Source organism: Talpa europaea (genome assembly GCF_964194135.1).
Source record: "Talpa europaea genome assembly, chromosome: 12".
NCBI lineage: Eukaryota > Metazoa > Chordata > Mammalia > Eulipotyphla > Talpidae > Talpa > Talpa europaea.
Window position 1 is genome coordinate 19,497,719 of NC_140079.1, and position 25,533 is coordinate 19,523,251.

The 25,533-nt window shown below is 53.6% G+C and overlaps 2 protein-coding genes across 2 annotated transcripts; one reads left to right on the top strand and one right to left on the bottom strand.

Annotated features, from left to right (window-relative positions):
• Window positions 1–1,141: 1,141 nt before the first annotated feature.
• Window positions 1,142–8,716, bottom strand: MCAM (melanoma cell adhesion molecule; the record flags this gene model as incomplete). The annotated part of the gene is made up of 16 exons (XM_084251263.1): window positions 1,142–1,171; window positions 1,619–1,736; window positions 2,041–2,188; window positions 2,310–2,381; window positions 2,489–2,627; window positions 2,736–2,857; window positions 3,267–3,408; window positions 3,493–3,611; window positions 3,704–3,863; window positions 3,945–4,066; window positions 4,183–4,362; window positions 5,810–5,897; window positions 6,307–6,377; window positions 6,466–6,673; window positions 6,764–6,888; window positions 8,650–8,716. 16 exons carry the CDS (start codon window positions 8,714–8,716, stop codon window positions 1,142–1,144), a joined length of 1,911 nt encoding a protein of 636 aa, XP_084107389.1.
• Window positions 8,717–21,751: 13,035 nt separating this feature from the next.
• On the top strand, window positions 21,752–23,050 carry RNF26 (ring finger protein 26; the record flags this gene model as incomplete). Its single annotated transcript, XM_084249444.1, has 1 exon — window positions 21,752–23,050. One exon carries the CDS (start codon window positions 21,752–21,754, stop codon window positions 23,048–23,050), a length of 1,299 nt encoding a protein of 432 aa, XP_084105570.1.
• Window positions 23,051–25,533: the final 2,483 nt, after the last annotated feature.

A 25,533-nucleotide genomic window follows, 5' to 3' on the forward strand; every position in this document is an offset into this window, starting at 1 on the left:
GTCACCCCACTCCAACCACCAAACGTTTTGTTTTCCTTTCGGTGCAACTCCAATTCTAGAGGCCCCAGGCTAACGTGGTACCATGATGAATAAAAAGCAATGCAAGATTTCTGGGACAATTAAGCTTTATTGTACACACACACACCCCCACACACGCATACACACACACGAAACAATTTGCAAATTTACACACAACCTAACAAAACCATATATATAGATACGCACGCGCAGATACATATACACATACATACTCTAAGCTCTAGCCAGGCCCGTTTCTCATCCCTAAGTACCATTCTGCCCTTGGCCCCCTTTTGCTAGGGTCTAGGCCCATTCGCTCAGTTTGTAGAAGTTAGGGACTAGTATAATTATAGCCCTTATCCCCGTAAAGGAGAAGCTGGACCTCATCTCTTGTCTCCTACCCCCACCTTTCAGCCTCACATGATCCCTGAGAGGCTATCAGGAGCCTGGACGGAATAGTCTTAATTCTGGAAAACCCCATCTTCCTCATTGCAAGGACAATGGAATAGCCCCGTATTTCCGTTAAGGAATGACACTAGTTTCTGGCTTCTGCCCGGAGAAAGGAGTGTCACGTAGGGATTCTGGAGGCAGGCAGGAAGCTGCTTCTAGATACTAATGAGCTACTTTCTAGAATCGGTGTGAGCAACATTCTTTACCAGTGAGAGGGGCCTGGGCTTTGTGTGTCTTCACTTCAGTGATACAACTGAATTATGAAGCCAGACTATGGGGCACAATCCAGCTCAGAAAATAGGCCACCCAATTCAGCTGCTGGTCGAAGACAGTTATTTATATCCATAATGTGTGTAAAGAGAAACATATTCTGCAGCCAACTCTCCTATCCATTCCTGGGTCGCTGAGGCCCCTTCCTTGGGATGAGTGTCACTCAAGAAATTGGGATGGTGATAGGTTGGTCCCTGAAGAAGGGCCTCCAGGGCCAGGGGAGGTCCTGCAGAGGACGCTCTCTTCCTAGCCCATTTGTCCTGAGATGGAGTCTGCAGGTGAGCTGGAGCAGGTCTTCTCTAGTCCATTTTAGAGGCTTTGGCAACCATCCTCAGTGCTGGGGAGGAGAGTGAGCAGGGAGCAAGAAATGTTCCAGGCAGGAAGGGAGCTGTGATTCAGCCAGCTAGTGCCTCAGATCGATGTATTTCTCTCCCTAAAAATGGGTGAAGAGAAGTAAGGGGGGGGGGTGTGGAGACAGTGTCAGGGGTCAGGATGTGAGCGCTGAGAGGTGCAACCGAAGCAAAAGCTGATGAACTAAGTGCAGCAGCCTTGTGGGGAAAAGCCAGTGCGTATGACAGGCAGGCAGGGCGGGAGGACTCAGCCCCCACTTCACACCTAGTGACGTGACCACAGCGCTGCTCAGGAGGCGATGGTGGTGGGACAGGGCCTTTGTGCTCAGTCTTGGGAGCTACCCTCTCTCCAGGGTCCCAGCCACTGGCCCTACCATCTGAGTAGTGTTAGGAGGGCAAGATATGGGGCCTGTTCCCAGTCTCCAACAAAGAAGGATGAAGAACAGAAAGAGTTAGTGTTGGGGGAACAAGTCCATGAGCCCCAATCCCTGAAGAGGTGTCAGGTGCTGGCTGCACGAACCGCCTCCTACCTGGTCTCCTGGAGCCCTCTTGTCACCGCTGCTGCCCTGTAGAAGGCCCATCTCTTCGGGGAGCTTATCTGACTTAACTTCCACTACAAATTCACCCTTACGAGACGGGGGCAGCGTGCTGGGAGGAGGAGGGAGGCAAGAGGTTGGCAACTCGAGCAAGGGAAGGGGAGGCGGGGCCATCAGGAAGGACACTGGAGTTCAGGGGCCAGCTCAGGAACGTGAAACAGGCCATGGCGGAGAAGAGGTGGTTGATGGAAGCTGGGTGTAGTGGGCAGTAAAGCAGGGAGCACTCAGACCCATGGTCCCACTCTTCCTCCGAGGGGGCAAGCGGGCACTGGGGCAGGCAGGGCAATGACCCCGAGGAGGTGACGAGCCAGCCAGCACAAGATGGGGTGGGCACAGGGTGCCAGGTACATGCTTACATCTCTTGCTTGCCTGACCGCCCACAAGGCAGCTTGCCCTTCTTGTAGAAGAAATAGAGGACAGCTCCCAGCACAGCCAGGACCAGGACACACACCGTCACAGCCACGATGACCACACCCTTGCTTTCTGGCTCTGGCAGCTTTTTCTCTGTTCCACAAGGACAGTCAGTCATTCCTGCCCCAGGCTGTGATCACTGCTCTCCGAGGGGCAGGCTGTTCATCTGGGAGCAGAATGAGGAGACCCAGGCACAGCCCTGCTCTTGACTTACCTGTGGAGGTGCTGTTGGCTCTGGGGTGGGCACTGACAGTGTAGGTGCTGAGGTCAGTGGATGTGTTGGAGACTGGTATGAGAGGGAAGGAACAGATTGGGAGGTGGGTTAGGAAAAGCACAGGTTAATGCCTCTGCCTGGGCACACCTCTGCCATACTCTACGGGACAGGGTCCTTACCCAGCTCCAGGAAAATGACAGTGGTGTTTTCGCCCTCAGAGTTGGAAGCCACACATTTGGCACCTGTCTCCAACAGCTCTGGGGTCACCAGGACATTCAGGACGCTCAGGATACTCTGCGAATCGTTTTGTTGACTTGTCTGCAAGGAAGCAGGTGCAGCTCAGGGTAGGAGGGAGGATGTCCGGTCTTGGCAACAAAGCCTGCATAGGGGTGAATAAGAGCCCGGGAGACAAGCTGGGCCACTCACCGTGCCATTGACATTCCAGGTGATAGTGGGCTGAGGATGGCCTGTTGCTTCGCAAGACAGATTCAACATTGTGTTCTCTTTCACCCACACCTTCCTCTCCTTTAATGTCATCCACGGGGAGCCTTGGGAAAGCAGGGGAAGGTGAGGCACAGACCCTTGCTCGCCTGCCTCCCCCTCTAGCAGAGCATCCCAAGTCACAGTTGGCTTTTTTTCTTAAAAAGCTTGAAACCGAGCCTCCCCTAGTGGCACAGGTGGATGAGTAGAGTGCTGTGAAGCTGTCTGTAGCCCCAGCCAGCAAGGGTCCCACATGGCACGGCAGACCTCTCCTGTCTCGCCCGCTGCTCCCCTCAGCAGTGTATTTCGTCAGTCTGCCTGTTCTGCTCCCCGCTCTGTCTCTGGTGAATCCTCTCACCCTCCCGCGCATCTGGCCTGTACCCCGGTTCTTGTATAAATAAATAAATTAAAAAAAAAAAAAAAAGCTTGAAACCACCCAACTGGGGTTGGCTTCCATCTCTGCCCAGAGGGCCTCACCAAAAATGGCCACGTTGACCAGCTGTGTGCGGTTCAAGCCGGGTACATGGGGCACTGATGCCACACAGCGGTAGCCTCCTCCTGCTTCCCGTTGCAGGTTGTGTAACTGGAGCACGGGCCCCTTTTCCAGCACCTTGCCTGTCTGGGTGAGAAATGGCAGAAGTTTACTCCTAGTCCCACCCACCCATTAGCCCCTCACCCCAGGGCTTTGGGCCCACCTGGGTACCTTCTCTCTCAGCCACTGGAACTCAAGGGCCTGGTTACTCTCTGCCTCACAGGTCAGATTGAGGCTGCTGCCCTCCTGGCCCTCGGGGGCTGCCGGACTCACCCGCATATCAGACACATCTGGGGACATTGCAATAGTGTCAAGCTGGCAGGGCAGAGAGTGGGCAGGACAAATTCCCTCTTGCCGCCCCTCCTGGGTCCCAGCGCCTCACAGTTCACCAGCAGCTCCTGTTGATCGCTCAGCGATGTAGTGGTTTCCAGGTCCAGACCCTGGCACTCATAGAGCCCGCTGTGCTCCTTCTGGGCGGGCTCCAAGATCAGGATCCCATTGTCTAACGTTGTCTCTTCCTCCATCTCCCTAGTGCTGAGGTTCTGGGGGGAGGATAGAGGGGTGAGCAGAGTGTACCTCTAGCTACATCCCACCCCATGTGCCCCCACATAAGCCCTCCGCACCTGCTTGCTGATGCTGAAGTGGGGTTGGGGGTTGCCATCGGCCATACACCTAATTTCCACACGGTCCCCTTCCTTCAGCATTCCCACAGGCTCCACTTCCAACCACACTTTCTCCGTTGGGTCTGCATAGGCAAAGGGAGGGCTCTCAGCCCTAGAGCTGCCCCTGAGCTGGGTGGGAGGAGCTAGCTAACAGGAGTTTCCACCAGGCACAGCCCCAGTACAGTGGGTTGGCACTCACAGAAAACAGGGACAGTGACTTCTTTGGATTCCTTCATGTGGTTCCCACTGGGCAGTCGGTAGTCGAGCTCACAGTAAAACCGGGCGTCTTTGTCTTCCTTAACCAGTTGCGCCTTCAGAACACTCTGCAAGGTGTACAAACCACTGGACTCCACGATCTGGGAGGACTGGATCTGGACCCCTGGGCAGGGAGGAAGGTGAGAAGGGTAGGGCTTCAGCCTGGCCTCCAACCCCACAGGCTGTGACCTCCAGGGTTGGCAGGGGGCAGCCCCTGTAGAGGGCCAGGTACAAAGGCCAGGGGCGACCTTTCAACTTAGCAGTCTTAGTGCTCACCATTTACGTTAGAGAAACACACACAGGGGCACATCGCAAAGATGTGTGCAAATGATGCTACCGTGATCAAATGAAAAGAAATGAGAAAGCATTCTGTATGTCCACCCCCAGCAGAATGAATGGTTACCTAAAGTCTATCATGTACATTGCCTGGAATTCTGGGCAGGAGGCAAAACAATCAGGCAGATCTAAATATACTGACCTCAGATCTAAATATACTCTCTCTCTTAGAGAGATTTCCAAGACACGTTATTTAAAACGTAAAAACAAAATAAAACAAAACAAATAACCAGCAAAATTGTATAATATATTGTACAATGCCATTTAGATGAGGACTCCTCAATCCCAGGTCATTCTTAGGGGGCGAGGCTGCTCTGTGCACTGTAGGATGCTTTGTAGCATCCCTGGCTTCCACCCACTGATGCAGCAGCATCCTATCCATTCACGGTAACCCAAACTATATCCAGATATTGTCCAGTGTCCCAGAGGGGGAGCAAAATCACTCTGGTTGAGAAAAGCACTGATTTAGATAAATAAAACAAAAGTCTGTATATACCCAGATATATTTACTTGTGTGAGTAAGTAAGTAAGTACGGATTTCCCCTGCTATCCAAAAAAAGAATGTTCCTCTTTTGGTATGGTTATTTTTTGGGTCTCAGAATGCTTAAGATTTTTTCCATATAAATTCATAGTAATTGCATTTCCAGACCCAAAAAATCACATAACAAATCATACCAGGTAAGAATGCTTTACCTCTTCCCATCATGAGGAAAACCTGTATGTAGAAATAGGCTTGAAAGAATACATCTGAACTAACAGCAAAGAGTATTTCTGGGAAAGAGTCTAGAATCCGATTTTTCTTCTAGGTTTTCTGTATAGTTGAAATCCGCCTGAAGATAGTTTTCAAGCATCACTTGTGTACTTAAAAGAAAAAGGAAAACTAAAACACAAGTTTGTCCCTGCATGTCCCCATAAGCATGACTTTTTTTTTTTAAAGATTTATTTATTTTTATACAAGAGCTGGGGTACAGGCCAGATGCGTGGGAGGGTGAGAGGATTCACCGAAGACAGAGCAGGGGACAGAACAGGCAGACTGACGAAATACACTGCTGAGGGGAGCAGCGGGCAAGACAGGAGAGGTCTGCTGCGCCATGTGGGATTCTCGCTGGCCGGCCGGGATCAAACCCGCGCTGTAGAGGCTGCGAACAGCTTCACAGTGCGGCGCTCAACCACCTACGCCACCAGGGAGGCCCCCCATCATAAGCATGACTTTTAAGGGCCAAGAGGCTACTCACGGTTCTTCTCCTCCTTTAGGGGCCGGCCATTCTTGTACCAGATGACTTGAGGAATGGGGTACCCATTCCTCCCCACACAGGTAGCAACCTAAGGAAGGAGGAATGTGAGTCTCCCTGTCTCCGAGAGTCCAGCAAATCCCACCTTAGCTCTTTTTTTTTTTATAGAGACACTAGTTTATTTATTTATTTTTAAAGATTTATTAATTTGTTTATACAAGCACTGGGTACAGTCAGAAGCACAGGAGGGTGAGAGAATTCACCAGAGCCAGAGCGGGAAACAGAACAGGCAGACTGACGAAATACACTGCTGAGGGGAGCAGCGGGAACGGCAGGAGAGGTCTGCATACCATGTGGGACCCTCACTGGTCGGCTGGGGATCGAACCAGCACTGCAGAGGCTTCAGGCAGCTTTGCAGCCCAGCACTCAACCGCTGCACCAGCGGGGTGGCCCCCACTTTATCTCTTGCTTCACCTCACTCGCCACCCTGGGTATCTTACCTCCTCAGGCTCCTCACTGTTCACAGAAATGCCCACATTGTTGACCTGGATGCTTGGCTCCTCTGGAGCTTCTATGGGGAGAGAAATGAGGACAACACGGGACACCGTTTCCTATAGCTCCCACGCCCCACAGCCCGCAAGGCCCAAAGGAGCACTCACTGTAGACACGGAGCTGGAGGCGGTGCTCCTGGGACCGAGGGCGTTTGCCCTGGCACAGGAAGATGCGTTCGTCATGGGGGGTGACGTGTGTCAGGACTAGAGTGGTCCCTTTGTCCTGGAGGCTGAGACGGTTTTGGTACTCCCCAGGCTCACTGTGGCCTTGGCCTTGGCGCACACGGAAGATGAGTGTTGGCTTCTCCTTGTGGACCTGAGATGAGTGGGGAGAGAGGTGGTGAGGGTCCACATGACAAGTAGCGCCTCCCACCCCTGCTGCCTGCTCTGGGGCCCAAGCACTCACAGAAAACCAGTCCACGTGGCTGAAGTTGCCCTGGGAATGGGAGGGGCTGCATTTCAGAAGGGCAGTGCTGCCCACCTCCACCTCCACCACCTCCGGCTCGGGCTGCTGGGCCTCTCCAGGCACACCTGCATGTGAGGGAGGGGGAGCCCCCAGCAGAGTGTCAGCTCCAGCTGCCCCTGCCCCTTCCCTCCCTTCCCCTCACACCCTCTCACCACAGCTGTTCTTCCTGCCACTTCAAGGCTCTGAAGAGGGCCCTGACCTCTCCTAACCCTCAACCACCCTCTCCCACACCGTGGGCCAACCTGCTCCCAACTCAAAGGAGTTGGAGATACTCACCTCCCTGAAGAGCCCTGACAGAGGGGCAAACCAGACTCTAGGCCAAGAGGAAGGCCCCTTTCCTTCCAGGCCCCCTCTTCTCTGAGTGAGCTCACAGAGTGGGAATGCAAGGCATGTGCCAGGCTGGGGCACACAGGCCCCTTTGTGTCCCCACACCCAAGGGAAGACTTCTGTAAGACTGCCCTTTGCTCCCTCTCCCCCAAAAAACTCTCCTCCTCAAACCCCCACCTTCAGGTGGGTCAAATCTCCCACCTCATACTCCTTAACTAAGCAGCACCTCTGGGCATGGTCCATATACTTGTAGACTCTATCCTGGGAGTCCTGGGAGTCTAGAGGGGTCAGAGTCTCCCCCAGGGGTCAAGGCAAGGGCCAGGCAGTGGGCAGGAGTGACGTCAGCGGTGCCAGCATGCTGCCCGCCCTGTGAGGAGGTGATGTCACCCAACGCCATCTGGCTGGACTCTGGGATGCCTTGGTTGTTGCCCTGAGTTGGCTCCCAGGCCAGGAGGGCAGATGGTCTTCAACCCAGAGGCAAAGCCTCAGCTCCTTGACTTGGGATCCCAGAGCTAGAAGCAGGGCAGGGTGGGGCCGGACCTGCTGCTGCTGTGGCTGCCGTTTAATTCTTTCCCCAGAAATAAAGTCAGCCTGGGAGGAAGGACGCGGGGGTACCCCAGGGACGCTGCCTGCTCTGGGCATGAGGCCAGTCAGCTGGGTATTGCCTAGCCCTCCCCTCCTGCAGCCGGATAGGGGCTGGGACCCGACCAGGGAACCAAGACAAACACGCGACACTACTGCGGGCCATACAAGGGCAGCGTGGACCCGGGAGCCCCCGCTACTAAGCAGCTGGGGGGGGGGACTCAGGAGCAGGGGCCCTCTCCTCACTGAATGTGGCCCCCATTCCGGAAGGTATAACAAGTTTGGGCGCTTCTGCACCAGGAATCTTCAATCCCTCGTCTCTGCCACCTGTGATCCCCTCCACGCGGCAGGCGCGAGGCGCCCCACGCTGCGCCCTAGACGCTGCCAACGCCCAGTTCTTGTGGGAGCCGCCGTGCGCCCCCCTCGCTCACCTCCAGCCTGGCTCCTAGCCCGGGCCGAGGGGGTGGGGTCGGCGCACCCCTCCAGCTAAGAAGCTGCCATTTCCAGCAACAGGCGGGCGCGGAATCCAGGATTTGGGGAAGCGCTCGGGCCGCGCCTCCCACCACGACTCCAAATGCGCCCCGCACCCCGCCGCCAAGAAAGCACCTGAGGAAAACCTCTCCCCAAGCCCCCCAGAAGCTCGGCCCCACTCTTCCCGCTCCAGGCAGCGATCTCCTCCCCGCCTTTCCAGTCCCGCTCTGGGGACACAGGAGAACAGAAGCTGCAAACTGGATGCAAAGAGTTGCGAGCGCACCAGGCGCCCGGGAGCCGGGGCCCCGAGGAGCAGCAGCGCACCGCGGAGCGCAAAGCCCCGGCCGGCCCCGGGATGCCCGCTCGGCTCCCCGGCGGGCTCCGCGGAGGACCCGCGGCCGGGCCCCGGGGTGGGGGGCGCGGGCACCCCCAGCGAACTCACTCACCAGCCGCCCGGCGACTGCAGCAGCAGACGGCGAGCAAGAAGGCGCAGACGAACCTGGGGAGCCCCATGCTTCCCGGCCGGAGGGCGAGCGCCAAGTGAGGGAGCTCGCAGCAGCCGGGGGCTGACGTCAGGGGGGCGGGGGAGGGGGCCCCGAGCGCCCGGGCGGGCCGCCACGCCCCGCGCAGCCCCCCGCCCCCGCCCCGAAGCCGCAGCCCTAGGGGGCGGGCCCGGCGCCGCCGAGCCGGGAGCTGCGCGGAGCCGCGCCGCAGGGAGGTAGGCCGGAGCCGGCCTCCCAGCCCGGGCTCGGGCAGGTGGAGGGCGCAGTGACAGGTGTCCAGGGGCCTGACTGACAGATCGAGGTGGCAGCGGGACAAGCTGGCCGGGACGCCCGGAGTCGCCCTGGGTCAGAACCAGCAGTTTCATCCCCTACCCGCTGGCGCAGCCCTGTGCACCGGCTACAAGGTCCTGGGTGTCCGCCAGGGGGGACCTCCCATCCAGGCTTCTCTCCCTGCCTCCTCCACCCCCGCGGGACCCCTGACACAGAGAAATCCTGGCCACCAAGATTGCTTCCCAGAATGATTGCGCCACTGCGCTGCCAACGGCCTGGCACTGCCCCCAAGGCTTCCAGTCCTGGCAACTTTGAGGGAAGAAGCCTGGGCCGAACTCCCACTGACCCAGAGGTACCTGTACTGGGAAGTAAGATGGCACCTTTTGGGTGGGCCCTTTAAACCCAAGTTGCAGCAAGTCAGTCTTGGATCAGAAGCAGGGGCCAGAATTCGCAGACCCAGGGGTCTCTAATTTGTCCGAGCCCAGACCTTGAGAATCTGTTTGTGCCTCTTCATTCATTTCCCATCACCTGAATGAAGAAAAGAGGGGGAAGGAAGAGTTAATGAGTGCAAGGTCCCCAGCCCCATCCCTGAAAACCTGTTGCTGTTCCTGATGGTCCCCCTGCAAGCAGCTCCAACCCCCTTAGGCTGCCCCTCCCAGTGGCTTCCCCAACCCTATGATTGTGGCTCAGCAGTGGGGGGGTGTGTAGAGGCGAAATCAGATGTGTTTCAGGCAACCGTGCCCCTGCCCAAGTGGGGTGTGCCATCCAGCAAGACGGGGAGCCCTGCAGCTGCCCTTCTTCCAAATCCTAGTCTTCTGGCCTCTTGGCCCAAGGCTTTAAGGAGTGACATGGGCTCTTGTCTCAAAGTGACCTCAGCACTCTGGCCTAGGGAAAGGGGTCCACATCTGCCCACACTCCTTTAGCAGGAAGGGTTAAGAGGGACCCAGAATTTGGAGCAGAGGCTCACCTGCAGGGCAGCTGGTTGGGGGAGGAGCAGGGTGAGGCAGCAAACACCAGAGATGGGCAGGTGACTGGAGATAATGCTCTAGGACGGTTGATGACGCAGAGATGCAAACCACATCAGCCTCATCTTTTAGAGCCTGGCTCATCCCCTCCCCCCTCTCCATTAGTCTCCAGCCAGAGGCCATGCCAAGCCAACCAAGCCTGGAGCCTGGGGGGGCGGGGGAGAGAAGAGGAGGACCATGGCTCCCCAGCCCCCAGAGTGAATGTATAGACTGGCTCAGAGCCCAAAATGGAAGGGATGTGCTTGTTTGTCTGCAGGGGCAGGAGTGGGAATGGCTGAAGGATGCTGTTTGCCCTGGCAAGCCCGGAGCTGGGCATGGAACAAACGCTGCTTCCCAGCCCCCACCTCCTTCCCTTCACTTAACACCATTAACTAATCATTTGCCTCTCTGGCCTCTGAAATCAAAGCCAGCTAACCACCAAGGACAGTCAGTTCAGGATTCTTCTTCCGCCCTGAGGAAAGTGAAGCCAGGTAGGGGTGGAGGAGCTGCCTCTGCAGTGAGGGGAAATGAGGTTAGCTGGGGGTGACATCCCTTCCCAGCAAGGCCCCACCAAACAAGCACAAAGGCTGTCCTGTCAGGAAGCTGCAGCTCTGGGCGATCTGGGCTTGGAGGGAGTGGGTGGTAGAGGGCTGGGGGCAGGCAGCTTTGGGATGGGTTAAGGAGGGGGGCACTTTGGGTTTCCAAAGAGAGGTCAGGACCTTGGAGAGGATTCAGAGGGGACTGGAAACCAGAGGAAAGAGAAAAAAATGGGGTGAAAGCCAGAGGCCAGGGAAGTGGGAGCAGAAGAGGAGGGGGCGGCCTCTCCAACTCCTCTAAGATGCCAGAAGAGAGAGCTTCAGCGGTAGTGGGAACGAAAGTGGCAGAGGAAGAACTTCCAGAGAGAATTGCGATCCAGTGGTGTGGATTCCCGAGCCCCCCTTGTTCTCAGGATTTTGCTTGGCACCCAAAGTTGCTGCTGGTCAAGTTAAAATGTAGAGTCAGGCAGGGGCCTCTCACCAGGACAAAGTCTTGGTATGAGGATATCTGCTGAAAACAGCAGGCAGACAGCATGGCCAGGTTAGCACTCAGCTAGTCCACCCTGACTAAATGCAAACAGGGACTAGAGAGAGGTATATTTTGATCAGCAGCAACTATGGAGCCCTCCAGGCAACAGCCCCTATTGATTCCCCCCTAGCTTGTGCCCAATCCACATCCCCACCACACACTCACGTTCCTCCACTCTTTGCCTCCACATCCTTGCCCACCTTCCCTGAAGCTGATGCCAAAGCAATGTGAGACGGTGGGCGGCTCCCTCTCCATAGGTGTGAGCCCCGCTAGGTCTCTCTCCCTCACTGCTTGGGCTTTGACTTGTCTTTCCTCCATCCTGCGCCACCCCACTGCGAGGTGACACAGTGGAAGGATGAAGCGGGCAGCAATGGCCTTCCATCAGCCAGCTGTGGTGCGTGGACTGGGCTCGAAGCTGCCTTTTCCAGATGTAGGCTGACACCAGAAGAAGAGCTCCCGGGCCTGAGCCCTAATTCTTTGCCTCATTTCTCTCCAGAAGGAGGGGTTTGCACTGCTGGTCCCCTCCACCCTCATGGTAGACCCAGGCTACTCAGACACGAGAGGCCCTCCTTGTGTCTCCCGGGCACAGGTCTGACCACAGGGAGAGGAAAATTTGGCGGGGGAGTGGTTGTGGTCAGGGACCCTAAGGTATAGCCTCCTGGGTGGGCAGGACTTTCGTGTCAAGTAAGGAGAAGTAGATGGGCCTGTATCCGGAGGTGAAATCTGAGCGCTGTCCTCTCTAGGCTCCAGCAGAGTGGGCACAATGCTCCCTCCCCTCACCCTTCTAGTCAAGGGGCCTTGACCAGGAGGATGTGAGAAGGCTGGGCTGAGGAAGGAAGCTGATAAAGACATGTTTGCAGCTGCAGTGAAAAGGAGCAGGGCGTGGAGGGGGTGGCCAGCAATCTTGGCAATTAGAGGGGTTGGGGAACCCCTGGCTGAGGGAATGAAAACCAGAGTGGAGGGGGTAGGGGGCAGTTGTTGCTGAGGACATCATCAGGCCAGGAAACCGGATACTGGGGGGCTGGGTAGAAGATGTGGGGGAAGAAATTGAATGGGGGGAAGCAGCCCCTCTCCTTCCAGACCCTGTGTCATCACGTCCTTCGTACCTGACTCAGGGCAGGAGGAAGGAAGGACTGGATCAGCCTGGATTGAGGTGCACCCCGGAAACTGCATGGAACAGGAGAGTGACTTGGGGGGATGGGAGGGGCTATTTTTAAACTTGGAAAAACCATGAGTGAGTTCATCTCCACCCTGAGAGCTGGAGGCGCCAAAGGCCCTATTGTACAGGGGTCCAGAGAAGGGGAGAAGGGGAGTGGGGGAGGGGGCATGGCACAATGGGGAGAATTATGTTGACTCGGGCAGGCCCAGCCCCGGCGGGGGAGGGGGTGTCTTCGTCACAGCTGGCCTAGTGAACTCCGGGGTCGCGCCAGTCTGGGGCTTGGACAGGGGTTTTCTACCCTCACAAAGCCCCCTGTTGGGGAGCTGGGGTCTCGCGCATCCGGTGGCCCATGCTGGGGAGGGGGCTGTGGGTGGGATTCCCCACAGCCTTGCTTTCCCAGGGAAGGCAGGGTCTGTTCCCAGGCTCCCAGCATTCCAGCGGCTCCCCAGGGAGCTGCTGGCCGCTCCACTCAGCCCCTTGCCTGCCAGGGAGTGGGGAAGAGGAGAAAGGATGTGGATGCATAGGGTTCTTCCTGGGGACTTGGGGTCCTTAAACCCTAAGGGGGGGTGCGGGGGGGGGCAGCGCTGTGGGAGTAGGGGATGCTCGGGAGGGGGTCACAGCGCTCCCCTGCTAGTCCAGCCCTGCTACGCACTCAGATCCGGCACTGTCCCTGCGGTCCCCTCGGACTCCCTCTCCAGGGCCTGTTCACGTGAGCAGCCCTCCTGCGTGACCTCTGGTCTCCAGCACCCAGGGCCTCAGCCCAGGATGCCGACAAGGCGCCAGGCTCCGGGAGCCCCAGCTCACCGGGTCCAGTCCCCGAGGCCGCCGGAGGCGGGGCATCCGGCCATGCACCAACCCAAACATTACCATAAATGCTCAGGCGGCGCCGCGGGCCCGAGCAGGCTTGGGCGGGGACCCTGGGGCTCTCCGGAAGCCCCAATCCGGTCTCCAAGCCTTTCTCAGCTTCCCCCGGCAGCTGTGATTCAGTCTCCCGGCTCCCCCTTTACAAAGTGGGAAGAGGAGACAGAGGTGGTGGGGGGTGCGGGTGCGGGTGCAGCCCAAGCTGCTGGGGGAGGTCCTGGGGGCAGCTTCCTGTGTGGTCAGTGACCCCTCCTCTAGGGAGAAAGGGACCCTCTAGCCAGCTTTTCGGTATTCAGACAGGACTTCTGGGTCTCCCTCTAGCTCCTTTAGGATCTTTTTCTGTGGGCTGTATTTTTGGGGCCTCCTGCCCCGAGTCCTGGGCCTCAGTTCTCTGGTCTCAGAGAGCATAAACCCCTTCCCACGTCCTCCTCCCACCCTAAATTTGGAGAATGGAGCTTGAGGTTTGGGGGGGAGGGAGCGGAGCAGGATGCTGGGAGCTTACACCTCTCCCCCTCAGGGAAGTTCACATCCGCTCCCCAAAATACCACCGCCCAGGGGAAGGAATGTCCCCGGAGAGCTGTTTCAACTTGACTTTGAGTTTTCCCTGTGGAAAGGCTGTCTGGTCTGCAGGAGCGGGGCCTGTGGGAAGGAAACCTCGGGATGCCAGCTTCTGGCTCTCCTGGCCCTTCCTGGCAAAGTCACTTCACTTCTGAACTTTGTTTTCCTTTCCAGTTGGAGCTTAGAGTAATCCATGAGGGGCCCTGAAAGCTGGGAGCCCTGTTCACCCTGCCCTGGCCCGCCCTGGTATCCCTACTGTTGTTGCCATCTCTAATGGTAGAGAAGCAGATGGAGGTTGGAGGAAAGAGTCACTGACCCATAGCCCAGGGGCCAGGGCTTTAGGAGAACTTGAACAAGTTTTGGAGTCAGAAAAAAGCACTGGAATAGGTCAGACCAAGTGAGAACAGGGCCGGGCTCTGTGCTTTGTGTGGCATCTGCCCTTGGCATCCCTGTCACTCCGGAAAGCACTTGTTGGGGAGCGTCACAAAGGAACTGGGGGCTATGAGCTAGCCCTGCCACTGATCTTGGCCAAGTGACCTAACCAGTGACTGCTCAGAGGGGCCATGCATTGCTCAGGATGAGGGAGAAGCTGCTCCTATCTCACATTTGTGCCATGCTTTACAACCTGGACATGTCATCTGAGGGTCATTTTCATCACCAATATTTATCTTGATCTTTATGACAAAACCTGAGGAAATCAGAAGCACAAAGAATCACATGATCTGAAGTCACACAGCTAGTGAGTGATGGAACCACGTTTTTTAATGGGGGTAAAATACACAGAACATGAAATTTATCCTTTTACCCATTTTAAGTACAATCCCATGGCATTAAGTACATTCACAAAGTTTGCAGCCTTCACCACTGTCTAGTTACAACTTTTCCATCACCCCAAGGAACTGTCATTTGAGCCAAGATGTAACTAATTCCAAAAGCTGAGCTCCATACCAGTTGTAACTGACAGCTGAATCAAGTAAACATCTAATGGAAATGAAAAACAGTGGTTGACTACCACTGAATTATATGGTACAACAGGGACCTGGAAAAGGGAGCATCATGTGGCTCTCCGGCCTCTACCAACTAGGGAAGTCTTTCTGGAAGTGTGGAGGCTTCAGTGAGAGAGAGGAGTGAGGATAGATCATTCCAGGCAGGACAAGTAACACAAGCAAAGAGGGGTGAGGCTGAAGAAAGGAATACATGTAGTGACAACCACAGAATTCCCATATGTGAAGAATTTCAGGGGAACCCTTTGGCTAGATGGTGGGGGGGGGCTAGATGACATGCTCAGAATTATATTTGGGGCCTCCCTAGTGGCCTAGGAGTTAAGTCTCAGTGCTGTCACCACTAAGGCATGAGTTTGATCCCCGGCCAGAGAGCTAACCCATATAGGGTGCAGCAGACCTCTCCTGTCTCGCCTGCTGCTCCCCTTAGCAGTGTACTTCCGTAAATCCGCCTATTCTGCTCCCCACTCTGTCTCTGGTGAATCCTCTCACCACCACCCCCCAACCCCATACCTCTGTCCTATACCCCAGTTCTTCTATGCAAAAATAAAAATTATATTTGGGTTGTAAGCCCATTGCTTTCATCTTCGCTATATGTTTGCTTGGAGTGCATTGAGGAGATCTTCGACCACCTTTACCACCCCTGACACCTCCCTTATGCAAACAGCTGGTGCCCAATAGTGTTACCTGGCTATCTGGGAATTCAAGCAGGTACAGAGTGCGGACAAGAGGGAACCTGGGCAGATGAGGTGGAGTTAGGTCATGGAGGAGGCACTTGGATGTTAAGGTGAAGTGGGCAGTGGGGAGCCACTGTGGGTCTTAGGCAATGGCAAAATGATGCGATGAAATTGGAGTTTGGGTTTACAGTGACTTCTCTAGTTCTTCTTTGCCTGAGAGCACCCCCTAGCGCCCCTAGTTTGAATTGTTTTCTCCTCTTACGGAGGACAGGGAAATGAAAAACAGAATTGATGAGCTGGAGAAACCAGACTCTTTGGGTCTCATTTCAATTCATCCTGAGTAATGACAGCACTGCAGTAAAAATAGAGGTGACACGTGGACAGAGAAGCTTCGAGGTGGAGGAAAAGGGCATTGCTGTGGGTCCCTTCTCTGCCCTGTAACTCTGAAGGAGGATACTGAGTGTTATGTACTAAGTTGGGGGATAGAGACAGAATGATAACTAAGACAAGGTCCCTGTGCTTCAGAAATTTGAATTCTAAGAAAGGGGACAGGCAAGTAAACAATTAGAATACAGCATGCCAAGTGTGGGGGTGCAAGTATGCACATAAAACAGGTCCTTAATCCAGCCTGGGGAAGTCAAGGAAGGCTTCCTGGAAGAGTTGATACCTAACTTCATTTTTAAAAAAGATGTATTTATTTATGCCTACAAGAACTGTGGTACAGGTCAGTGGTAAGGGGGTGAGAAGATTCACCAGAGACAGAGTGTAGAGCAGAACAGGCAGACTGACTGAAATACACTGCTGAGGGGAGCAGTGGATGAGTCAGGAGAGGTCTGCTATGCCATGTGGATAGTTTCCTGGCTGGCAGGGGGAATCAAACTCATGCTGCAGAGGCTGCAGATAGCTTCACAGTGATGTGCTTAACCCCTTGCGCCACCAGGGAGGTCCAATACCTTACTTCATTTCAAGGAACAATGGTAGATAACCAGGTGAGTGGGGTTGGCATGTGCTGTTTCGGTGTGAACGAGCATGCTCTGTGCTGGCACAGTTGGTTAGTGTCCTGCAAGGGAGAAATGGTGTTAGTGAGGGAGAAACTAGATTGCAGAGAACTTGTAAATCATGGTAACGGGTCTAGGCGTGTGTGACTGGGTTTAAGCAGAGGAGCCCCTGCAAACCAGTTTGGAACCACTATCGCTGCGACTCCAGAGAGACAGAACCAAAGGTCCCACTTTCTAAGGTCCTGTTTCCCATGTCAAAGTTTGTGTTCTCCCTAGGGTGTCTGAGGTTGGAAACATCCAGTCCCTCCCGGGGAGGCTGCCCTACACACGATGTACCCTTACTCTTACTTTCAATGAGCCGGTGCCTCCAATCCCAGGCCCCTCACAGTAGCATGAGAGATGAATGTGAGGGGACCTTGGTCACCCACCTGTCACCCTGAGGACACCCTCCAGGCATCCTTCGCTCCTTCCAAATCCAAATTCAGGTGGGAAACACACTTAATTGAGTGCCCTAAATAATCCTTGAATCAACGCTCCGCAGTGGAGCACTACACGGTGATTAAGAGAATAAGGATCGTATATCTGTGTGCTGATAGAGTGATGGCCAGATTATACTTTCAAATTTAAAAACTAGGCAGACAATGCTACACACAGAAGGCACCTCTGTGTAAGAAAGGATGAGTGTTCATGCACAATAAGCTGTTCTCAATTGAAATCAACCATTTTCCCAAGGAATTCTGGCACCTTCTAGTGGGCAATGGAAGTTAGAAACTAAGATCTGGGGGGTCTCCCTGGTGGCCTAGGGGATAAGTCTCAGCACTATCATCGCTATGGCCTGAGTTCAATCCCCGGCCAGGGAGCTGGCCCACATGGCGCAGCAGACCTCTCCTCTCTCACCCGCTGCTCTCCTCAGCAGTGTATTTCAGTAGATCTGCCTGTTCTGTTCCCCACTCTGTCTCTGGTGAATCCTCTCACCGCCTCCAAACCTCTGGCCTATACCCTAGTTCTTCTATGCATAAATATAAATAAAGAAAATCTTAAAAAAAAGAAAGAAAAGAAACTAAGATCTGGCACTAGGTATGCTCACAACAACTGGGGTACATTATTCCTCGGTCCTTTCAGTGGACAGAGTTCTGGAAAAAGTGTATATATCATTTATGTTTATATATATTTTCACACATGTTTCTATACAGTAATATATAGATATATTATATATTTACATATTTAATGTATCTAACATCTCTATGTATATTAGAAAGAGTTCATACTGGTAACTTCCAATTATGACCCAACTCTGGGGTTCTACCTTACCTTCCTACATTCCATATTTATGTCTCCCTTCTTCCAAGAAAGAACACTGACTCCCAGCAGTATTTCAGAGTGGCTACACCCCTACTACTATGAAAAGCAAAACTAATAAAAACAATTCCAGAGGTTTTTCCCTCCCCCAGGGCTAAGGGAATATTGTTTGTTTTTACTTCCCTCCTTTTGGTGTCATTATATTATTGCATAAAATACATTTGGTTTCATTTATTTCTATTTTCATTCAGTTTTCGTTATTTTTTTTCTCATTTTGTTTATTTAACTGAATTTTAAAAATGTGTAATGCCTTAGTATCCTTCCAAAAGTCAAAATTACACACAAATGGGGCCTCCCTGGTGGCACAAGTGTTTAAGTTGCAGCTGCAGCCACTGCAATATGAGTTCTATCCCCTGCCAGCCAGGGAGCTATGCACAAGGCACAGCAGACCTCTCCTGCCTCACCTGCTCCCCTCAACAGTGTATTTCAGTAGATCTGCCTGTTCTGCTCCCCTCTCTGTCTCTGGTGAATCTTTTCAGCCCCACACCTCTGGCCTGTACCCCAGTTCTTATATGCATAAATATATAAATCTTAAAAACTTTAAAAATTAAGGAAATTAATCCTCTGAAAAGTAAAACAACTACTGGGTATTCATGTACTAAAGGATCAGACATGGACCTTACATGTTTCACAAAAGTTAATGCGATGTTGTAGACCTAAGTGTTGAATGCAAAACTATAAAATGTCTAGATAACATAGGAGAAAATCCAACTGATCTTGCATTTGGCAATGACTTTCTGGCATAATCCATGAGTGAAAAAGTTGATAAACTGAACTTCCTTAAAGATAAAAACTTAGGGGCCTCCCTGGTGGCGCAGCGGTTGGGCACTGGGTTGTGAGGCTTCCCGCAGCCTCTGTAGCGCCGGTTCAATCCCCGGCTGCTCCCCAGCCACTGGAGGAGGGGCCCACATGGCGTGCAGACCTCTCCTGCAGCCCGCTGCTCCCCTCAGCAGTGTGTTTCGACCCTTCCGCCTGCTCTGCTCCCCGCTCTGGCTCTGGTGAATTCTCTCACCCTCCGCGCTTCTGACTGTACCCAGTGCTTGTATAAATAAATAAATAAATCTTTAAAAAAAAAAAAAAAAAAAGATAAAAACTTAGGTTTTGTGAAAGACACTGTTAAGGGACTGAAAAGACAAGACACAAAATGGAAGAAAATATTTGCAAAATACATATCTGATTAAGAACTTGTATCCAAATGAAGAACTCTTAATACTCAAAAAGAAAGCAGGGCCTCTCTGGTAGCGCAATAGTTAAAGACACAGCACTCTCAAGCTATGCCAGCCACTGTAGCAAGAGTTAGACATGGGCAGGCCAGCAAGCAAATCACATGACGCAGCAGACTTCTCCAGTCTCACCCCACTGCTCCCCTCAGCAGTGTATTTCAGTAGATCTGCCTGTTCTGCTCCCCACTCTATCTCTGGTGAATCATCTCACCCCCCCTCACACCTCTGGCCTACACCCTAGTTCTTGTATGCATAAATAAATAAATCTAAAAAAAGAAGTGTTAACCTGATTTGTCACTGGGGAATTGCCAGTTAAAACAACAATGAAATACTACTACATACCTATTAAAATGGATAAAATCCAAAACACTGAAAACACCAAATTCTGGTGAGCATTTGGAGCAGCAAGAATTTTCATTCAATGGTGGTGGGAGTACAAAATAGTACAGTCACTTTGAAAGATTGTTTGACTGTTTCTTATAAAACCAAACACAATGTTACCCTATGATCAAGAAATAGTTCTCCTTGATATTTACCCAGATGAGCTGAAAACATATATTCTCACCAAAACCTGCACATGGAAGTTTACAGCAGCTTTATTCATAATTGCTCAAATCTGGAAGCATCCATGATGCCCTTCAATAGGTGAATAGAGAAATAAACTGATAGGCACAGCCACAACGGAATATTTATTCAGGCATTAAGAAAACGAGCTATTGGGCCTCCCTGGTGGTTCAGGGGTTAAAGTCTCAGTGCTATCAAGGTATTGCCAGCCACTGTGGAAGAGTTCCATCCTCAGCCAGGGAACTAACCCACATGGTGCAACAGACCTCCCCTATCTAGCCCGCTGCACCCATCTGCAGTGTATTTCAGTGGATCTGCCTGCTTTGCTCTCCACCCTGTCTCTGGTGAATGCTCTCACTCTCTACACCTCTGGCCTACATCCCAGTTCTTGAATGCATAAATTAAAAAAAAAAAAAGATAAAGACAATATTAAGTTGGGGCCTGACAGGTGTGGGAGGGAGGCTGGGGGAAAACCAGAGGAATTTTAGAAACTGCAATACTTGCCCTGTGCTGTAGTGTAACCCCTCCAGGGATCCTAATATCACAATAAAAGTGTGCTACATACTTGAGCTTTGTGTCAGTGGTGCTTTGGGGAATGAAGAATTCAGACAGTGTTCAGGGTGCAGTGAAAGGGGACAGAGATTTTCAAGACTCCAGGCCAGAGTGGAGATTAAGATTTCACTCTAAGCATGAAATTAAAGCAATGGTGACAAGGGGAAAGACATGCCGTCCAAGCATCTTAGGCTTTCCAATTTGGGATGAGGTCTCAAATATATCTTAAATACTTGAATATTAATGAAAAGTCTAACTTCTCAAGGAACATGGAGCTGCCCAGGCTTAGACATTTAACTAGTGTTCAAGTAAACAAATTAACAGGGGCTGGCATAGGGGAGGGAGCTGTTTCCGGTCTCTGTCCTTTTTTTTCCCCAAGGACAATGAAGTAATCTCCTGAGGATGCTCAGAAAATCTGATAGAGTTTGAGGAAACAGTTTGGAATAGCAGTTTGGAAATTCCCTGTAACAGTCTGTTTTCCCTTGTGAACTGCTTAAGAACTGGCATCTTCTTAAACACATTTTTTTAAAAGATTTATTTATTTATTTATACAAGAACCGGGGTACAGGCCAGATTTGCGGGAGGGTGAGAGGATCCACCAGAGACAAAGCGGGGAACAGAACAGGCAGACTGACGAAATACACTGCTGAGGGGAGCAGCGGGCGAGACAGGCGCGCCGTGTGGGCCCCCAGCCGGTTAGCTGGGATCGAACCGGCGCTGCAGAGGCTGAGGCTAGCTTCATAGTGTGGTTCTTAACCCCTTGCACCACCAGGGAGGCCCACCTTCTTAAACATTTTTGGTGGAAGACCAAGCAGCGAGTCTTAGGAAGCTGCGGAGGCGGCACAATCCCAGAGCCCAGCTCAGATGCATGGACTCCCAACCAGTACCTAAAAGGCTCACACTCAGGTACCAAGCACTGGGCCCTTACTTAGGGCAGTTCAAAAGTCCTGCTCCTTTAGGGGGCGGGGCTAGGAAGGTGTAGCCCGCCCCTGTCCATCAACTGACCAATCGCCGCCGCAAAGGGGCCGGGCTTTCCCCCTCGTCTCGGCCCCTCCCCTTGGGAGGTAAATGTTGGGCGCCGTTCGAACAGACCAATGACTGCTAGACGTTCCCTGAGGTTGGGCTTCAGCGATTGGTCGGAATTCATCGTCCCTCCCACCCTGTTACGCTTTTTGCCCTACCCCTTCGCGCACAAGATGGCGGCGCCCAGCGGAGTGGAGGCCGCGCCTGCCGTTTGCTGCGGCTGACTATATTTCCGACTGCCCCTTTGGGCGCAAAGCCCCTCGAGCCCGGAGGACGGGGGCCGGGCGGGGACAGGGGCATCTGCAAAGCTGGACCGCGAGCCCGCGCCCAGCCTGCGCTGCCCCCACCCGGCCCGGCCCGGCCCGAACCCATCCGTTCCGGGTCTGTTCTGGGTCTGACCCACTGCCTGGCTGTGGTGCGCTGCCACCTGGTCGCCAAAGCTGAGGTCTCTCCATCCCGCGCTCACCTCCACTTCAGAGATGTTTGACCTTCCTCCTAAACAGCTCGCCTTGAAAACCGGGACTCTTGGACGGGTACCTGGCCCGTTTTATCTCCACTGAGACTGTAATTCCTTCTAACGCTCTTCTTCCTCAGATTCTTGATTCTCCCAGGGTCAGAGACTGTTCACTTCCATTCCAGATTAATCCCCGACCTCCCAAGATATCGACAACCTTGACACACCTGTTAACCCAGAGCTAGACTTCTTTTGGACTAACCTCCTTAGCGCTATCATGGAGGCTGTATATCTGGTAGTGAATGGGGTCGGCCTGGTGCTGGACGTGCTGACGGTGGTGTTGGATCTCAACTTCCTGCTGGTGTCCTCTCTGCTGGCTTCCGTGGCCTGGCTCTTGGCCTTCATCTACAACCTGCCACACACAGTACTGACTAGTCTTCTGCACTTGGGCCGTGGAGTCCTGCTTTCACTGTTGGCCTTGATCGAAGCCTTGGTCCGGTTCACCTTTGGGGGATTGCAAGCCTTGTGTACCCTGCTATACAGCTGCTGCTCTGGCCTGGAGATCCTAAAGCTCCTGGGACACTTGGCCTCTCATGGGGCTCTGCGGAGCCGGGAGATACTGCACCGGGGAGTCTTCAATGTGGTCTCCAGTGGCCATGCTTTGCTGCGCCAGGCTTGTGACATTTGTGCCATTGCCATGAGTCTGGTGGCCTACGTGGTCAACAGCCTGGTCAACATCTTTCTCATTGGCACTCAGAACCTCTTCTCCCTGGTGCTGGCCCTGTGGGATGCAGTGATGGGGCCACTGTGGAGAATGACGGATGTGGTGGCTGCCTTTGTAGCCCACATTTCCAGCAGTGCTGTAGCCATGGCCATCCTCCTGTGGACCCCCTGCCAACTGGCACTGGAGCTCCTGGCCTCAGCTGCCCGCCTTCTAGCCAGCTTTGTGCTTGTCAATCTTACTGGCGTGGTGCTGCTGGCTTGTGTGCTGGTAGTGATAATGTCTGTGTCACACCCGGATCTCACCCTGAGGCTGGGCACCCGGGCACTTGGTCAGCTTTATGCTGGGCCATCCTACCATCGGCTCCGAGAGGATGTTGTGCGACTTTCTCGTCTAGCACTGGACTTGGAGGCCTGGCGGAGAGTCTGGAGCCGCAGCCTGCAGCTGGCAAGCTGGCAGAACTGGGGAGGGCCACCTGGGGCTCCCCAGGGTGTTCCTAGGAGGATGCCTTCTGCCAGGACCTGGCGACAGGACACTCCTCCAGAGGCGGTGCCAGGACTGGAGACAGGGGAGGAGATCAGGATGGCTAGAGCAACATCTTCCCGGGGTCGGGAGAGTTTAAATGAGGAGGAGCCTACCCCTGGACAAGACCCATGGAAGTTGCTGAAGGAGCAAGAGGAGCGGAAAAAGTGCGTCATCTGCCAGGACCAGAGCAAGACGGTGCTGCTTTTGCCCTGTAGGCACCTATGCCTGTGCCAGGCCTGCACTGAAATCCTGATGCGCCACCCCATCTACCACCGCAACTGCCCACTCTGCCGCCGGGGCATCCTGCAGACGCTCAATGTCTACCTCTGAAGAGTCCCTTCCTGCTTGCCCAGCCCTCCATGCTCCCCATATCTGCCTGTGCTAGGACAGCATTAACACCTGATCTGCAAGTCCTGGACTGAATCCCTTCCTGCCCCATGACTGTCAGGCCAAGCCTCCAAGCCATACATCCAGGACATTGAGATGGGATACTCGGGAAGAATATTGACCTGAGTGGGGGCAAGGAAGCAGCTTCTCCTTACCCACTGGAGCCCTGTGATGCCGAGGGTGGTGAGTGTGTCACTATGCAAGGCCCTGAGACTGTTCACTGTGGACTCTTCTCCAACCTGCCAGGGCCCACCCAGATGCCAGCCTCTGGGGCACCCCCTCTCTGCTTCTAGGCTTTTTTTTTTGGTATTTTCAGGTCCTCTGCCTGATCCCTTCTCACTTCCTCCCCAGCTTTTGCAGCCACCACACATCAGTGTCATTTGGGTGTTTTGGCAACCAACTCAAGGGCCTTAGGATGATCTTGAATCTTTGTTTTTAGGGGAGCCCCTGTGCCCTGGTAGACTTGGGGGGGTAGTATCTCTCAGGTGCCCTTAGAACTACCACTCTGCTTGATCTGATGAGCCTCTCTCCCAACCTGATCCAAGAGTTGGGATCAAGAGTTTACCCCTTGGGGTGTGGGCGTTGGGGGATGTGTGTGTGTGTGTGCGCGTGCACACGCTCGACTTTGGGACCATGTACCCTCTGGCTCTCCAGTTTCACTGGGAACCTCAGGAGGGATAACCAGATTTTTACTCATACCCCTTTTATCCCCCACATCACAGAAAAAAAATAGCATTCCCCTTCTGTTTGTCCCTCCAGCATTGGGGAGGGCAGACTGTGCACATTTCACTAGGGTCCAAACACAGAAGGGACCAGGACCTGGGGGCAAGCAGCTCCCTAAGGGGTCAGTCTGGCCCAGTTTCCAGTGAATAAAGTTCCCTTCACAGCTCTGACAGCCTGTGTGTGCATCCTGGCAAAGGGGAGCAGTTGGTTAGGGAACTGATGCTGCGGCAGGGTTCTTAGTCCAGCCGGGGTCATAGTGGGGGTAGAGGAAGATAGGGTGGGAGTCCTGTGCCTGGGGGAGAGCCACTCCAGGTGTGGCAGGATTACCTTTCACCCCCACCTATTTGTAGCCTCTTACATGGCTTTTAGAAAGCCCTCCCTGTTTTTTCAGTTTTTGCCATAATTAAGCCCTAGTGGAGAGAGGACTGTGAACTTTCTTACCTCTGAGTCAGCCTTCCCAGCTTTTCCTTTGGTGTCACTCTTCCCAGGAGGGAACTTGGGGTTCCTGCTGCCTGGGGTCCAGTCTAATCCTCTGATCCCTGGAGGAGTGGCGCTTGTCTGTTTCTTGGTGTAGAATAGTGCTGTGATGGGCTGGAATGTGGCTGCAGATCCTCCCGGTGAAGAGCCAAATACTGAAGCCCAGGATACCTCAGGCCTGTCTCTAGCTCATTACCTGGCCCCATTGGTCATATCTGTGCTCAACCGTGACCAGGATAGATGGGGACACTCCCCCATAATTGTATGTTAAATCTAGAAGCCAAATGCCTGGTATTGCCTGGGGGTGGGAGGCTGCGGGGAATAAGAGGGAAAAGGGGTAAGTCTGGAAGAAATTGGAGAGAGATTCCTGCACTTTGTCTTGGGAGGCTGAGCTGATTATGGGATTGGCGGGCTCTGGTTTATTAGTCACTGGGGTGGGAGTAATCAGAGGAGGGGAGCCTTGAAGGGACTTTGTGGCTAGCCTCAGACTTGGTGGCTCAGCCCACCCGTTCTATGCCCAGCATAGTGGGGGAGGAGTTCCCTCACATGCAAGTAGGAGTGGGGAGGCCAAAAGGGAACGTTTCTTTCCTTCCCCCAACCCTGGAGAGGGAGCTGAGCAAGGGGAGGCTTGTCTCCTTCCAGTCTATTTAATGTGAGGATAAACATCTTTATGAGTGAAAATAAACTTCCTGAGCTGGAGCAAAGGACCGCTTTTCTCCACCCCCATCTGAATTCCACTGGCAAACCTCAATACCATTCCTCCCCTTCTTTTGTTATTTTTTTTAAAAAATTTTATTTATTTATGCATACAAGAGCTGGGGTACAGGCCAGAGGTGTGGGGGGTGAGAGGATTCACCAGAGACAAAGTGGGGAACAGAACAGGCAGACTGACAGAAATACACTGCTGAGAGGAGCAGCTGGGAGAGCCAGGAGAGGTCTGCTGTGCCATGTGGGTTGCATGTGAGTTCCTGGCTTGCATGTGAGTTCCCGGCCTGCCTGCATGCGGGTTTCCGGCTGGGGATTGAACTCATGCTGCAAAGGCTGCGGATTGCTTCACAGTGCGGTGCTTAACCCCTTGCGTCACCAGGAAGGCCCCCCATTCCTCCCCTTCTATACCCCAATAGTCAGGTGCCCTAGCTAGGCGGTCATTGCAGCATTCCGGAGCTGGTGCGCCCCCTGGTGGTCATCTAAGAACCGACTTCTTTAGACGCCCAAGACACTACACT